At 37.0% G+C, this 18,213-nt stretch overlaps 2 protein-coding genes across 2 annotated transcripts; both read right to left on the bottom strand.

Moving 5' to 3' along the window:
• Nucleotides 1-4,523: 4,523 nt before the first annotated feature.
• LOC105181749 (zinc finger protein 366) lies at nucleotides 4,524-7,743 on the bottom strand. The gene is made up of 2 exons (XM_011138727.3): nucleotides 6,806-7,743; nucleotides 4,524-5,179 (listed from the first exon to the last, which is right to left on the bottom strand). Exons 1-2 carry the CDS (start codon nucleotides 7,485-7,487, stop codon nucleotides 5,076-5,078), a joined length of 786 nt encoding a protein of 261 aa, XP_011137029.1. The 5' UTR covers nucleotides 7,488-7,743; the 3' UTR covers nucleotides 4,524-5,075.
• A 6,034-nt stretch (nucleotides 7,744-13,777) lies between these two features.
• LOC105181742 (zinc finger protein 304) lies at nucleotides 13,778-15,684 on the bottom strand. The gene is made up of 2 exons (XM_011138720.3): nucleotides 14,742-15,684; nucleotides 13,778-14,660 (listed from the first exon to the last, which is right to left on the bottom strand). The coding sequence occupies exons 1-2, from the start codon at nucleotides 15,445-15,447 to the stop codon at nucleotides 14,575-14,577; spliced, it is 792 nt and encodes a 263-aa protein (XP_011137022.2). The 5' UTR covers nucleotides 15,448-15,684; the 3' UTR covers nucleotides 13,778-14,574.
• Between the last annotated feature and the right edge of the window lie 2,529 nt (nucleotides 15,685-18,213).

The following is an 18,213-nucleotide window of genomic DNA, read 5'->3' as shown; positions in this document are numbered from 1 at the left end:
TGGGTCAATCCGCGTGAGCCACGCGATCGGCAATTGTCGACGCGCCGAGCGAGCGAGAGAGAGAGAGAATATCATTCCCTCCTTGTCGCTCTCGTTCTCGCTCAGCGAGCGAGCCTAATTCTTTCTTAATCTGAATCGCGGGCGCGACTGTCTCTCTCTCCTTTCCTCTCTATGACAATACTGAAAAGTTTTGTCTACTCGGCGCACCGAAATTATTACAAATAATATTTTATTATTAATAATAAAATATTATTTGTAATATATATTATTTGTAATATTATTATTTGTAATTTTATTTGTAATTGTATAATAATGTTACAAATAATATAAATTTTTACAAATTTTATTTGTAAAAATTTATATCATTCGTAATATTATTTGTAATAGTATTAATAATATTCGGCGCCAAGAAAATGAAATATATTTTATTAATTATTTTGCGGAGTCGGGCAGGTTCACAGGTTTGATTATTGAATTGTTTAATAATATTTTAAGAATAATTTTAAGTTATACAAGGATGTAGTATGAAATATAAAAGAATATTGTAACAGAATCAAGAAGTACGAAATGAAACCTCTTTGCTTTTATTACAATATCCTGTAAGTTAATAAATATTTTTCATACAGTATTAAATAATCTCCAAAAACAATTACATCCGTGAAATTTCCTATCTGCGCGAAAATAAATTCATAAAATATATTTGTTTCGTCGCTCTAAATGAGAAAACTAAGAGAACAATGTCATAGTTGTTCAGTGCACTACTCAATAAAAGTATAATAATACTATGTTTGTATGTGTGAAGAATATTTGCTAACTTACAGGATATTGTAATAAAAGTAAGGAGGTTTTATTTCGTACTTCTAAGGCCAAGACTTAATAACGGCTAAAGACATATTCGAATTGATCTTGCCTTAATTGGTCGGATCAGTGATTGGTCTTGCCTTAAGTTCCAAGCCTTATAACTCGGAAAGTACTCGATGAAATGTAACTTTGTTAGAGTGTTTTGGAATGCTCTCGAGATAAGCTACAAGAATATGTAATAAAAAATCGTAGTTTCTATTAAAAAAAAAAAAATTAATGACGGCCTGATTTTGACAAGATCACTTCACTCAAGTTCAAGTCCACATTTCCGTTATGTGTCGTCCTTCAAGCTATGCAATTTTCGTTCGAAAAATTTTTTAATAAAATCATCGATAATGGACCATATCACTTTAGTTAGAAAAGTCTGGAAACGGTCAAATACCTCGGAAACGAAACGTTTTTAAGAAAAATATTTCCAACTAAAGTTGAAAGGTTTTAAATGTTCTATTGGATGATCATATCCGGTTGACCTTGAATGGAGGAGTCAAGGCGAGGTCAATGCCAACATGATTTTTTTAAATGGAATATCCCATTTTTTATCACACAGTGTTAAAGATGACAGCGAGACGTTTCCGAAATACTACTTGATGACTTATTTTTGTCGAGAATTGTCTGAGTTATGAGCTTTAGAATTTACGGTGCCGCCAGCATTAGTATTATTCAGGATGTACCACGTGGAGGTTGCATGGTCGGACTTTACACCCCCCTGTGTGTGTGTGTGTGTGTGTGTGTGTCAGCAGAGATAAGGACTATGCAGTAGTAGTGCGTCAATTTTTAACTGATACTTTCCCAAACCGATGGATAACAAGATGTGGAGAAATAGAGTGGCCCTCTAGATCACCAGATCTTTCTCCATTGGACTACTTTTTATGGGGATATGTTAAAAACAATGTGTACGGAACGAAATCTGCTAACTTGGCAAACCTTAGGGAACGTATACTGCACCAAGTAAATCTTATTTCACCAGAAATGAGACGAAACGTTTTAAATGAATTTCATCTACGATAAGGTTATTATCAAGCAGCAGACGGAAGACAATTTGAACACTTAATTCAATAAAAACCCGTCTACATACACACGCACACACACGCACATACACAGGGGGGGGGGTGTAAAGTTCGATCATGCAACCTCCACGCAGTACATCCTGGATAATACTAATATTGGCGGTACCGTAAATTCTAAAGCTCATAACTCAGACAATTCTTAAGTAAAATAGGTCGAGTAATGTTTTGGAAACGTCTCGCTGTCAACTTTAACACTGTGTGATGAAAAATTGAGTATTCCATTTAAAAAAATTATGTTGGCCTTGACCTCGCCTTGATTTCTTTACGCAGGGTCAAACGGATATCATCATTCAGTAGAACTTTTAAAACCCTACAACTTTGGTTGGAAACATTTTTTTCAGAAACATTCTATTTTCGAGATATTTGACCGTTTTTAGACTTTTCTAATACCCTATATACATATATGTATAAACAAATTTACTCTGCGTGCTGTTCCAACAACTAAGGTATCAGTAGCAGGACAGTTGTATAAAGTAATGAATGCCATATTTCATCATGGATCGTGCATTGCAAGAGGTCATTACACAAGTATATGTAGAGAAGGTAAATCTGATTGGATTGAAGCTGATGATACGCAAATAAAAAACACTGGCCCAGAGGCGCTACAAATGTTTGTATTCTTTTCATGGCAAAAATTTAACACGTTTATTAATAGTATCCAATATTTCAAAAAAATATCTTTTTAAAAGTTATTATTATTCAAGGAAAACTTAACGACAGAAAATGTACGTAACATAAGTTTTTACAATTGTAAAATTTATTATTGTAAAAATTTACAATTGTAAAAAATTACCTTTTTAAACAAAAAGGTAAAAAAAAGGCGCCAAGTACAAGTACAACATATATTGTGTTATTTTTAGAAATTTCAAATTCAAATTTTTTTTTAAAGGTATATGTGTGTACATAACAAGTTTTTACAAGTAAAACTTAAAGATAATACATACGATTTTACAAGTAAAACTTATATAAAAATTACCTTTTTAAACAAAAAGGTAAATAAAGGCGCCAAGTACAAGCGCAACACGTATTGTGTTATTTTTAGAAATATCAAACTCAAATTATTTTTTTTAATGTATATATGTGTACATAAGTTTTTTATAAGTAAAACTTATAACTATAATAAAACTCTGCAACACTATTCTACTGTACAAAAGAAGTGATATATTAGTTTCACTATATAGTGGTATATAGTAGTTAAGTGATATCAAGTTTTAGTTCGATATAGTTTTTTAAAGTCAAATTATTGAGTGTGTGAATAGATGTTATTGACATTTCGTCAATTATAATAAGAATAACATCTTTGAATAAAAAAATATCAAAATATGTAGAATATATACACATTCGATATGTATATTCTATAGTGAAGGTTTATAATTTATTATAATACTATATAAACTTAATTAAAACGTTACACTGTATATGTATAGAGAGAATTTACAAGTACATTTTATTATAATAAAAATGCTGTCATATATGTATTAAACAAGTTTTAGTTCGATATAGTTTTTGATGCAGCCGCGCCAAGACTTTTTGTATTAAATATTTTTTATTGCATTGTTATAATAATTAATTTGTTACAATAACAAGTAAAATAACCATACGAGTATAACTCAGTGTCCTAATAAAGAATGATAAATTTTACTTGTAAGCTAGGTTTTCTTGAATATTTTGAATAACATAACCTTTAAAAAGATATTTTTTTTAAATATTGGACACTATTAACAAACGTGTTAAATTTTTATAACACGATATAATTTTTACTTTTAAAAGTTTATGTACATATATTATAATATATATCTTAAAAAAGAAAATAATTTGAATTTGAGATTTCTAAAAATATTAAGTTAAGTATACAATAATCATATATATATATATATATATATATGTTAGGTTTCTCAGTTGGCGCTACTGTTCTAATATATCACTTTTTTTGTACAGTAGAATAGTATTGCAGAGTTTTATTATAGTTATAAGTTTTACTTGTAAAAATTTATGTACACATATATATACATTAAAAAAAATAATTTGAGTTTGATACTTCTAAAAATAACACAATACGTGTTACGCTTGTATTTGGCGCCTTTTTTTTATTAAAACATACGCGCAATAATTATCTATAATTTGCATATATGGGCGTTTATGTAATTATAAGTAATATAAACGTCATGACAAATTAATGTGGCCGCGCGTTATCTCTGTCACGTCATTGCTAGAAATCGTCCGAAATTTCGAAATTATTTTCTTCCCGAATTATGAATATAAAACAATGTGGAAAGGAAAACAAGGGGTTGAAAGGGGGGACGACGACGTCTACCTTACGATAACATCGCTGCTGGCTCGCTTCGTCGCGATTGTCTATTTGCTGGTAGTGAGACGAAGACCGATTCTTCGTTTTTATCTAACTAATCTAGCTCGCTCGTGAACATAGCACAGAACAGAACCAAATAATTATCGACATAGCACGGAATAGTACCGACAAATCGTGGACATTGGCTTAGTAGTTGATGTCCATGAAAAATGGACCCAGTTAGCGCTTCGAATCAGCCAATTTTTCCATAACGCTGTAAATGCAGTCATGCCCGCTCTCAGGCTTCTCTCTGGTGCAACAAACCATACAGCAGTTTTGGTATTATAACATCGTTTTATTAGATTTAAATTAGAATCAGTTATTCATTATGGTGATGAGTTCGATTACTAGGACTAGGGCAGATAGTTTTCGCTGTTTTTTCTGTATATTCAATTTTATATTGCATATGATTGTTGTAGAATGAACACTGGTTGTTGAATTTCTCTCCTACTCTTTGCTTTCCCACTCTTTCTCTCTCACTCACTTACTCTCGGTATACTAGCAGTTTTCCGACTGATAAACAAGAAAGTTTTGTCTTTAAATTGCGTATGTTGTATCTTTGGTACAGATAAATATTCCGCGTAAAAATCTAATCAATGGGAAAAGCTGAAAACTGGGAATAATAATCGTCACACATCTTTCTTATTTCACTTGAATCTTTTTTATAATGAAATTCAACGTTGCGAATTCAATGTTCTTGGAAGGCAGAAACTTCGAATTTAAAGATACTTCTCACAAAACCGTTTCGCTATCGCCACTTTTGCCGTGGTTACGGCTTGTCGAAGCTTGTTTCGATTTTTCTACTTTTCTTTCCTCCTATAGCTTTTTCCAGAAACTCCAGGATACGACAAACCAGAACTCGAACGTCGGAGTAAGCGGGTCTTCTTCTTTCTAACGTGTGCCGCTGTAAGTTAAAAAATAGTTCCTGAGCGATCACTACGCCATAAACTAGAGCTCGGCAAAGTTTACAACTTTCGGCCGATTTTCGGAAGCTACGCCTTCTATCTCCCCTTACCGCGTGGCGGATTCAGCAACTGACGGTCGCGGCTCGCGACCTCAGGACCGTTGAAATCATAAGGCGCATCTATGTGGTTAAAAAAAAAAACGCGTCGGCAATAGTACCTCATGGGTGACGAGGAAACCTATTATGGTAAATATTTAGAAGTACACAGTCAGCTGCGATTTTAATGAGACTAGGCTCATTCGACATGTTTTTGCACGAGAAACAACTTTTCCCTGTGGCAAAATCTTCGCTCAGTTCCGCGAAGTGAGATATGAAGCGTTAAAGCAGATCATAATTCAGGTTAAGAAAGCTGTTATATTACCAAACTTTGGCGACATAAACATGCCTCGTAACTAACATAAACTTCCCGAGTAATATGCAAAAAGTTTTAATTCCGTGCTCACTGTTCGTTAAAAAGTTATTAACAAATGAAGTTAGTGATAAGAGTTTGCACCGAGCATGTATACACACACACACACACACCGAAGGGGGCGTGCGGGGAGGCCTTAGGCCCCCTACTCGCACCCTCCCCTCGAGGGTTAACAGGTGAAACTCGTTTCATATGGAAAGTCACATGTGAGTTTGCGACTTATTGCGACTTTCCACATGAAGCGAGTTTCACCCGTTGACCCTCGAAGGGGGGTGCAGGGGGGCCGAAGGCCCCCCCGCACGCTCCCTTCGGTGTGTGTGTGTGTGTGTATACATGCTCGGTGCAAACTCTTACCACTAACTTCATTTGTTAATAACTTTTTAACGAACAGTGAGCACGGACTAAAACTTTTTGCATGTTACTCGGGAAGTTTATGTCAGTTACGAGACATGTTTATGTCGTGTTAAGAAATTGCTATTATTGGCGGAAATAATGCACGAATACACGCACTTCTCTAGGCGACGAATGTATTACTGAGCAACGATATCACAAATCGGTTTAGATATGTCAACATCAAAATCACGGAACACTCGGAATTACAAGGCATGTTTATATTGCCAAAGTTCATCGATATAACAGCTTTCCTAACCTGAATTATGATCTGCTTTAACGCTTCATATCTTGCTTCGCAGAACTGAGCGACGATTTTGCCACGGGAAAAAGTTGTTTCTCGTGCAAAAACGCGTTGAATGAGCCTAGTCTCATTAAAATCGGAGCTGACTGTGTACTTTTAAATATTTACCTTTGTACGAAATATTATACATATAGTTGTATACGATACATTTATTTTTCAGCCTTTGACGTGCGTTAAAGGAGCGCATTGTCAACGTTAACACGTTATTCTATCTTTATCGCTCATTACATGTACAAGGATTGAGTGACGCGATAGCGCTGATTGACGCGCTCCCCGAACGCATCTTTAGTAGGCACCACATAGATGCGCTTTATGATCTCAACGGTCCTGAAGTTGCGAGCCGCGACCGTCAGTTGCTGCGCGATAAGGGTAGATAAAAGAAGGCGTAGCTTCCGAAAATCGGTCGAAAATTGTAAACTTTGCCGAGCTCTGCCATAAACGTTGCAGATGTAAAGTTTCTTACCCATGTGGATTAGTATGTGCTGCTGCATGTGATGTTTTAACTTGAATGTCTTGCCACAAAGACCACATCTCATACCAACGTGCATTGATGAGTGCCTATTCATAATGTCACCGCTGATATTCATGTTCAACGGGTAGAGGTATAGATCTTCGCCGTCCATGTCTTTTTGCATGAGCCCCTTTTGTTGCTTATATTGATCATCTATCTCGTCAATGATCGGCACCAAAACATTACGTCTATAATATATAGACCAGTTCAAAGAACACATGCCATCACCTTCTTCATTGTTATCATAGAATTTTTCACGAAAGAGTGCGCTCCGATGCTTCTCTGCCACGTGCAATTTCATACGGTCTTCTATATACAGACGATCGCACACGTCGCAGACGCGGATGATGAAGTCGTGCTTCTCATCCACGTGGCGCTGTACGTCTTCGAACATGTCGAAGCTGTGGTCACAGTATTCGCACTTAAGACGTATATTCACGTCTTCTGCAACAGCTTTATTTATTGTGAAAACTCCGTTGAGCGAGTTGCCTTTCAAAGATGGCATTTCCAAACAACCCGCAGAGTCTCTCTGCTGGTACCATCCTTTTACGAATTCCCACATGCGATCCTTTCGCTGCACTACAACGTGCGAAGTCGGCTTACTTCTGTTTTGCCTCATCGATGTGCACCTCATGTTTTCGATCAGCTAGCAAGTCCCGAACTCATATGCGTCCATAAATGACCACGAGGTATCACACGACGTCGAGCACACTCATTCGTTCCCAAAGTTTTGAGCAAGTCTACAGATCACCTTTATCTACCACTGCTTACGATCTCATGAACGTAGTCGCTTCTAACAAAGCCAGCTGAAACGTGTTCCTTATACAGCTTCTATATATAAGCAGAGAGAAGAAGAAGAGGGGTTATGGGCCGCTTTTAGGCCTGGTCTACAATACGTGTCGTAAATTGTAAGCTGTAAGGGCAAGAGCAAGAGCACAGGCTTTTGCAGACCGCATAATACATAACATATTAAGGTTCGTCTACAATAGCTGTAAGAGTAAAGCCCTAAACACAATGCCAGGCAACAGGCAATAAGAATAAAAATAGACCAATCACAATCGACTATTACAAGAATAATCTATTGTGATTGGTCTATTTTTATTCTTATTGCCTGTTGCCTGGCATTGTACAAGGGGCCTAAGGGCCATCACACGTAGAAAAATTTTAACCGTAACCGTAAGGTTGTAAGAAAACTGACCAATCACAGTCGATTATTATAGTGTCGCAAGAGAAAGGACCGACTGTGATTGGTCAGTTTTCTTACAACCTTACGGTTACGGTTAAAATTTTTCTACGTGTGATGGCCCTAAAGGCCATCACACGTAATGGTATTATGTGCTCTGGCCCAAAGCCTGTGCTCTTAAGGTCATTCTACAATACGTGTCGTAAGTTGTAAGCCGTAATAACTGACCAATTATACCCGATTGTTTTTGTAATAATCGACTGTGATTCGCCAATTCTTATGGCTTACAACTTACGACACGTATTGTAGAATGACCTTAATATTGAATATGTCATTGAGTGTGACATTGCAAGAGGAAATATTAAATATTGGATAAATGTTAACATTTTCTGGAGTGAAAATGCCTCTACGGTGCAGTTATTCCTTTTGGGACCTTACAATGCGCATGCACGGAAATTTTAATTTAGTGCACAAGTTCTCAGTTTAGCTTATACATAGAAGACCGTGGTCGCAGAGGACACTGTTAAACGTGGTCTACAGACAATAAGCAGTAAGAAGTAAGCGTAAGCGGTAAGAAATAAACCAATCACAGTCGATTGTTGACACAGACAAAAATAATCAACTGTAATTTGGTCCATTTCTTATACCTCGTCTACAATAGAAGTCATAGAGTCGTAAGCCGTACAAATTGATCAATCGCGGTCGATTATTTTTCTCTTACCGGACTATGATTGGTCAATTTCTACGACTTACGATTCTACAACTTCTATTGTAGACGGGGTATTACTATTCACGCTTACTTCTTACTGCTTACGGCCATTGTATACCACGCTTAACACTTTATCCAACACAAAATGTTCCAACAATGACACAGGGCCGTGTTCATAGTCCGGTCTTGTATTTAAGATCGTCTAAAGTTCATCTTCATATGCTGTATAGATTATTTCATTGGCTACAGAATATCTGAACGTAAAGTCAAGACGGTCTTAAATAAAATGACTATGAACACGGCCCTGAGAGGGTACTTATAATAACCTAGTTAGGCCCAGTTCCACAACTTGCTTTAAACGGAGTTTAATCGGAGTTAGAGTTAAGTTTTCGAGGAATAAAATATACGTATAGGTACAACCATCTTCTACCATCATAATTCATGGCAACTTAATGCTGTCTTATTGCCATTGAGTTGAGTTAAAAAAGTCGGTAGCTGAGGGTAAGACGAAAAATAGGATAGAAGGTAATAATCCGCAAAATTGTATTAATTGGAATAAAAAATAAATTTTAACGGTGCGTGGTAATTTTACATAATTATAACGCTTGATAAAGGTAATACTAATAATGATTAATTAAAATTTATTGTTTATCACAATTAATACAATTTTGCGGATTATAACGTTTTATCCTATTTTTCGTCTTACCGTCAACTATCGACTTTCTTAACTCAACTCAATGGCAATAAGACAGCCTTGAGTTGTCATGAAGTATGATGGTAGTAGATGGTTATACCTATACGTATATTTTATTCCTAGGAAACTTAACTCTAACTGGGTTATCGGAAGCACCCAGAGTTAAGCCAGCGGCACACGGTGCTTGTTTTCGTGCTGGGTTGCTTGCTGGATGAAAATACTGCGTTCCGATTGGTACTTTTCCGAAGATGGATGGAAATGCACCAATCAGAACGCAGTATTTTCATCCAGCAAGCAATCCAGCACGAAAACAAGCACCGTGTGCCGCTGGCTTTACACTGTTTTACACTGCAAAAGTCTGAGTTGCAATGGGTGCATTCAGTACTACACCGCTCACTGAGCGCTCAATAAGGTTTTACATTTGATTGGTATATTCCTTTAAATTTAAAAATATACACCAATCAGATGCAAGAGCTCATTAAGCGCTCAGTGAGCGGTTGTAGTACTGAATGTACCCAATGTATAATCATATCAATGCTACCAATGGCCGCGTTAAGTAGAACAAAGTGATCAGAGAGCGCTTACTGATTATTGTCTGTGATTGGAGCATTCTTTTAGATTCTTCATAGACCCAGAAGTATTGACAAATCAGGAGCGAGATGCAATGGAAAATCTAGTAATGTTGTCCAACTGTTGAATCTGCTGAATGCAGCCATTATTTCAAAATATTTTAACTAATAGATAGTAACCGTTCTTATTCCTTTAGTAAGAATGTAACCTATTACGAAGATAACTGATTCTTTGGAAAATACTTATTCCTTTAATTGTTTTAGAATCATATGCTTATTATATAGATCTGTGATACCTGTATTCATAATCCTTCTTTGAGAAATAAAGATAATTCTTTATTCCTCATTTCGCATTTCATTAACCTTCCTTGACCTTTCAAACAAAGAGCCTTACCGGCTTCTTTATCTCACGAGCTTCCTTGAGGAGGAAATGTTACCTTAAATCTGTTCTGTTAAATTCGTTTTCGCTGCACTTCTAAACTAATGCACAAAAGTGCAATAAGTTTTTAGCACATGATGCACAGAACTAATAAACTAAACATAATCTGCAACACTTATTTTGGTCCCATAGAATTTACTTGTGATGTCGCGCTTTCAAACTGAAAGTTCAAATATAAAGGAAAAAAAGGATAATGGACAACGAATTTTTAAATGACTCTGATGGTTTTTTTTTCGATAACCTCCTTAGCGGTAAGCTGCGCCAAGAACGTTCGCTCTCGCTCCGTATAATGTACGCTTTCATTATCTTTATCTATATCGCAATATGCACTGCACTGATGCTAGGTTGTAGCTTGCTCCGTTCCGATATCCACTGCTAGTACTATCTGTAGTTCGTGTCACGTATATTATAGAGTTTCAGTACTGACAGTGAATATTGGAGCTTTCCTTCCTTCCTTCTGAAAGGAAGACTCGAGATTCATTTATGAAATAAGATGGCCTTGGAGATTTAAGGAATACTTCATAGAGGCTTCCTCCATCTTTGAGATGAGGAAGGGCTATGAATACGGGTACTAGGTACTCATAAAAATAAGAATGACAAACCGTAATGCACTCTGGTGTCACATAAAGGAACTAAATTGCGTTTCAAAGAATACTTTATACGGTGTAGCACAGTGTAATTTAGCTGTAATTTAGGCCCAATTGCACCAACATTATTTTGGTTTTAAGTGAGACTTAAACATAAGTCTATCTTTATCTTTCTTACTAAATAAATAAAGACAGAGATATATTTAAGTCTCACTTAAAACCAAAATAATGTTGATGCAACTGGGCCTTAGTGTCATAGCTGAAAAACAGTCTATGTAAAGCCAGCGGCACACGGTGCTTGTTTTCGTGCTGGATTGCTTGCTGGATGAAAATACTGCATCCTGATTGGTGCATTTCCATCCATTTTCGGAAATGTACCAATCAAAAGGCAGTATTTTCATCCAGCAAGCAATCCAGCACGAAACCAAGCACCGTGTGCCGCTGGCTTAACTTGGAGAATCAATGGGTCTGTTCTTTTATAGCTGCACTGCTGAACTAGTGCAATAAGTTAGAGTGACAAAAAATATAGTTGTCTCATTTTAACTTATTGCAGCTAGTTCAGCAGTGCAGCTGTAAAGAATAGGCCTAAAATATGAGTATACGTAAGATGTGTGTTACAACAGTTATATTATTGTTTTGCAATTTTGCTATCTTTTTCCTACATAGCTGATCAATTTTTAACATGCATTAGTTATAAGGTTAGATTATACTAACATGTGTGTGTAACATGAGATTTGTTGTACTCTTGAGAAGGAACGAAATTTTTTTATGCAATAAGAACGTAAAAATTACTTTCATATATAAAGCGTGATGATTATTAATTAATATTATATTGTGATATTGTACATATGCATCTATGTCATTCCATGGATAAGGGTCCTTTTACGTTATCAGGCCTATTCCTGCTTAATTCCACAAAGCCTTTTTTGTGAAAACATATATCCCCTCGGGGCACGGACTCTGCTTTCGTCTCCTCCGTTTCTACTTCTGCTCAACTTCGAAGCTTGTTACGATTACTTTTCTTCCCTCCTATAGTTTTCTCCATAAACTAGAACACGACGAACCAGAACTGGAACGTCGGAATAAGCGGGTATTCTTCGTATTAATGCGTGTCCCTGTGACAGTTAAAGAAATAGTTCCTGAGTGATCGCCACATCATAAAACGTTGTAGATGTAAAATTTCTCATCTATGCGGATTAGCGTGTGCTGCTCCAGTTGATGATTTAGATTGAACGTCTTGCCTCACAGAACACAGGCATAAGATCTCGTGCCATCATGCGCTGATAAGTGCTTCGCGAGGACAGTATCGCAGATACTCTTGTTGCAGAACGGGTAGACGAATTGAAATTTGCAATCCTTTGGTAAGGACTTTTGTCTCTTTTATACTGATCATTCATTCCGTCTAGGATCGGCAAATCGCTGCAAACTTATAAACTAGTTCAAAGAAAATGTGCTCTTTACCTCGTCCTCATCTTCTTCATTCTCATCGTAGGATCATTCACGGAAATATCTGGTGCTCTCATGCTTCTCTATCACGTGCTTTTGCACGACGTATTTTATATCCATATACAGGGTGATCCGAAATTCCTGCATTCGGAGTACAGGACATAATACTTTATGCTAAAATAAACTACTTTTTACTGTAGCAAAATTGCGTCCGGCAAGTAGTTTTTGTAGAAGAACATGTTAAAGTTAACGAATAAGTGTTCTTGCTATGTGGCGCTCAGGTCCTGCGCGCGCGCCTCACTCGCGTGTACCTAGTCACTGACTAATATTCATAATTAATGCCTTTTAAGATGCTCATGCGGTTCTGTTGTGATTAGTTTACGACATCTTAAAACTGTACTTAAGACAATCTGACATATGCTTTGCGAATTGTGAAATCCCGTTATTGTTTATAGTTGATTTTTATTTAAGTTTATAGTTGATTTATTTAAAATTGTCTTAAGTATCTTAAGATGTCGTCAACTAATCACAACAGAGTCGTATGAGCGTCTTAAAAGATATTACTTATGAATACTAGAATAACTTTTTTAACTTACACTCAAATTTAAAAACATTTTTCACTTAAAATATTGTTAGACCATTAATACTCTCCTTTAATATGCTGTTTTACAAATTTTATGAAGCCTTTTGCCACTTTTCTTCACAATCACTATTTGTTTTCTTCATTTCTCCAATTATAACTCAAAGTCTCCAAGACATTTGTGTCTACGCCACAATCACTACTTATTTGACACTCGTATATGCCATCCTTCTATTCTCATAATAAGTGATAGCGCTGACGTATGAAGCAGTGGTTGTCTTTCTCCTCAAGTTGGAGCGCGTTCCGAAGTCAACAAAAAATCGGTGCACATACCTTTTAGTTCACGAGTGTACATGCGGTGATGATAGTGACCCTTTTCCAGCTATGATACGCTAAATTACACTGTGCTACACCGTGTAAAGTACTTGTTGGATCGCAATTTATTTTGTTTTTGGAACGCCAGAGTACATTACGGTTTGCCATTCTTATTTTTATGAATATCTTATGGAATTATATAATAAGTATATAATTCTAAATTAAAAACGTTAAATTAAAGGAATAAATATTTCCCAAAGAATCAATCATATTATTAGAATGTTTACATACAAATAGTTCTGAAAGGAAATAGAAAGAGGATGGTATATCAAGAAATTTATTTTAACAAGATATGTAAATAATAAAAGTCTTAATTATTTTTCTTTATATTTATATTCAACTTTCAGCAGAGACAAACGAGACAATGAGAAGGATGGAGGAACACTGATATCATTGGTTACATTTACATAACAAATTTTAATATACAAAGACCAGTTTATAAAAACGTATAATAGACACTATATTTCCCCGTTTCTTGATAACAGTTAGAAACATTAAATAAAAAAGCATTAAAACATAGAATGTGGATTATATCATCGCACTTCGCGTGTGCGGGGAGTCCCGGGGGATTTGTTACACCGCTGACTTCAGTAAATGCGCGGTGCGCTATTTTGCGCGCACCGGTGAGGAGCACGCATGTGCAAAATGAATGCATAAGGTACAATAGATGCAAGAATCGTACGTTGTGAACAATAACAGGAACAAAGAAACGTATGTTGAAAAATGTCCGCAGGACGCGTTTTGAAGCGAAAAGATATATTTGGAAAATGTCACTTTTGTAATCGATCGAGCAGACCTGCGACAGCAAGAATGTTTTATCAGATATAATAAAAGCGATTATTTGCTTATCTTCTTAAATGAGCAACTCAATTTTCGTTGTTTTGTCCGCTTTTTAACATAAAAGCCATGTGGTTTTCATGTAGTCGTCGCAAGATGGTAGGGAAATTTTTGCTCCGTTTCACCTAGTCTACACACGCCCGCAAAAGATTTATACCTCATCGTCAGCCACTCTGCATAATTCCACCACGCTTTCGTAAAAATACGTACCATCACAACACGAAATTTGCTCATCTCCGTCTCCTTCGTTTCTCCTTCTGCTCGACGTCGAAGCTTGTTTCGACTGCTTTTCATTCCTCCTGTTATTTTCGCCAGAAATTAGAATATGACGAACGAGGACTGGAATGTCGAAGTAAGCGGGTCTTGGACTTCTTTTTAATGCCTGTCCCTGTGACAGTTAAAAAAAGTTAAAAAAAATAGTTCCTGAGCGATCGCCACGCCGTAAACGTTGCAGATGTAGAGTTCTTACCCATGTGGATTAGCATGTGCTGCTCCAATTGATGCTTTAGGTTGAACTTCTTGCTGCAGATACTACAGACATAAGACCTAGCACCAACGTGCACTGATAAGTGCGCCATGAGCACGGCATCGTGGACATACTTGTAGCAGAACGGGCAGAAGAATAGATCTTTGCGGTTCTTGTTCTTTTGCAAGGACTTCATTTGTCTCTTACATGAATTATACTCCTCATAAATGATCGGCCCCAAGTCGCTGCGACTGTAACTTATAAGCTGCTCCAAGGACCATGTGCCCTCTACCTCGTTCTTACCTTCTTCATTCTTATCGTAGGATTGTTCACGGAAGTATATATCCTTGTGTTCCTTTATTATGTGCTTTTCCACTCTGTGTTTTAGACCCATATAACCACATAAGTCGCAGATGCACACGAAGAATTTGTGCCTCTCTTTCATGTGGCGTTCTACGTCTTCCAACGTATTGAAGCTCTGATTACAGATTTCGCACTCATGACATATATTCACGTCTTCTGCAACAGCTTTATTTATTGTGAAAACTCCGTTGAGCGAGTTGCCTTTCAAAGATGGCATTTCCAAACAATCCGAAGAGTCTCTCTGCTGGTACCATCCTTTTACGAATTCCCACATGCGATCCTTTCGCTGCGCTACAACGTGCGAAGTCGGCTTACTTCTGTTTTGCCTCATCGATATGCACCTCATGTTTTCGATCAGCTAGCAAGTCCCGCACAAATATGCGTCCATAAATGACCACGAGGTATCACACGACGTCGAGCACACTCACTCGTTCCCAAAGTTTTGATCAAGTCTACAGATCACCTTTATCTACCACTGCTTACGATCTCATGAACGTAGTCGCTTCTAACAAAGCCAGCTGAAACGTGTTCCTTATACAGCTCCTATATATAAGCAGAGAGAAGAAGAAGAGGGGTTATGGGCCGCTTTTAGGCCTGGTCTACAATACGTGTCGTAAATTGTAAGCTATAAGGGCAAGAGCAAGAGCACAGGCTTTTGCAGAACGCATAATACATAACGTATTAAGGTTCGTCTACAATAGCTGTAAGAGTAAAGCTCTAAACACAATGCCAGGCAACAGGCAATAAGAATAAAAATAGACCAATCACAATCGACTATTTAAAGAATAATCTATTGTGATTGGTCTATTTTTATTCTTATTGCCTGTTGCCTGACATTGTACAAGGGGCCTAAGGGCCATCACACGTAGAAAAATTTTAACCGTAACCGTAAGGTTGTAAGGAAACTGACCAATCACAGTCGATTATTATAATGTCACAAGAGAAAGGACCGACTGTGATTGGTCAGTTTTCTTACAACCTTACGGTTACGGTTAAAATTTTTCTACGTGTGATGGTCCTAAAGGCCATCACACGTAATGGTATTATGTGCTCTGGCCCAAAGCCTGTGCTCTTAAGGTCATTCTACAATACGTGTCGTAAGTTGTAAGCCGTAATAACTGACCAATTATACCCGATTGTTTTTGTAATAATCGACTGTGATTCGCCAATTCTTATGGCTTACAACTTACGACACGTATTGTAGAATGACCTTAACCCTATAGTTTACTACATCTATTGTAGACCAGGCCTTAGCCGAGCCCAGTGCGAAGCGCTCTCTGTACAATCGTGTAGTCGTGCGCATGAACTACGATGCCAGTGTCCATGATTCTTTACTGATTTCCCCCACCACGCATGCACGCCAGTCAGCTCGGTTTATCCGTGTCATACGGATAGACCGAGCCGGCTGTGCGTACGTACGTGGTGAGGGAAATCAGTAAATAATCGTAGACACTGGCATCGTAGTTCATGTGCATGGTTATACAGAGCGTACTTCCTACTGAGCTCGGCTAAAAGCGGCCCATGACCCTTCTTCTCTCTGCTTATATAAAACAGAATCGTACGCATGTGAGGTATATGCGCAAGAAACATACGTATTGTAAGGCCCCGAAAGGAATGTAACTGCACCGTATAGACATTTTTGCTCCAGAAAAAGTTAATATTTATCCAATATTTAATATTTATGTGAATATTGAATATGTCATTGAGTGTGACATTGCAAGAAGAAATATTAAATATTGGATAAATGTTAACATTTTCTGGAGTGAAAATGCCTTTACAGTGCAGTTATTCCTTTTGGGACCTTACAATGCGCATGCACGGAAATTTTAATTTAGTGCACAAGTTCTCAGTTTAGCTTATACATAGAAGTCCGTGGTCGCAGAGGACACTGTTAAACGTGGTCTACAGACAATAAGCAGTAAGAAGTAAGCGTAAGCGGTAAGAAATAAACCAATCACAGTCAATTGTTGACACAGACAAAAATAATCAACTGTAATTTGGTCCATTTCTTATACCTCGTCTACAATAGAAGTCATAGAGTCGTAAGCCGTACAAATTGATCAATCGCGGTCGATTATTTTTCTCTTACCGGACTATGATTGGTCAATTTCTACGACTTACGACTCTACGACTTCTATTGTAGACGAGGTATTACTATTCACGCTTACTTCTTACTGCTTACGGCCATTGTATACCACGCTTAACACTTTATCCAACACAGAATGTTCCAACAATGACACAGGGCCGTGTTCATAGTCCGGTCTTGTATTTAAGATCGTCTAAAGTTCATCTTCATATGCTGTATAGATTATTTCATTGGCTACAGAATATCTGAACGTAAAGTCAAGACGGTCTTAAATATAAGATCTGACTATGAACACGGCCCTGAGAGGGTGCTTATGATAACCTAGTTAGGCCCAGTTCCACAACTTGCTTTAAACGGAGTTTAATCGGAGTTAGAGTTTAGTTTTCGAGGAATAAAATATACGTATAGGTACAACCATCTACTACCATCATAATTCATGGAACTTAATGCTGTCTTATTGCCATTGAGTTGAGTTAAAAAAGTCGGTAGCTGAGGGTAAGACGAAAAATAGGATAGAAGGTAATAATCCGCAAAATTGTATTAATTGCGATAAAAAATAAATTTTAACGGTGCGTGGTAATTTTACATAATTATAACTCTTGATAAAGGTAATATTAATAATGATTAATTAAAATTTATTGTTCATCACAATTAATACAATTTTGCGGATTATAACGTTTTATCCTATTTTTCGTCTTACCGTCAACTATCGACTTTCTTAACTCAACTCAATGGCAATAAGACAGCATTGAGTTGTCATGAAGTATGATGGTAGTAGATGGTTATACCTATACGTATATTTTATTCCTAGGAAACTTAACTCTAACTGGGTTATCGGAAGCACCCAGAGTTAAGCCAGCGGCACACGGTGCTTGTTTTCGTGCTGGGTTGCTTGCTGGATGAAAATACTGCGTTCCGATTGGTACTTTTCCGAAGATGGATGGAAATGCACCAATCAGAACGCAGTATTTTCATCCAGCAAGCAATCCAGCACGAAAACAAGCACCGTGTGCCGCTGGCTTTACA

This window comes from Harpegnathos saltator, unplaced genomic scaffold (assembly GCF_003227715.2).
Source record: "Harpegnathos saltator strain DR-91 unplaced genomic scaffold, Hsal_v8.6 scaffold320, whole genome shotgun sequence".
In the NCBI taxonomy this organism is placed as follows: domain Eukaryota; kingdom Metazoa; phylum Arthropoda; class Insecta; order Hymenoptera; family Formicidae; genus Harpegnathos; species Harpegnathos saltator.
The sequence above is the reverse complement of the archived record's forward strand: the minus strand, read 5'-3'. Positions and strand labels throughout refer to the sequence as shown.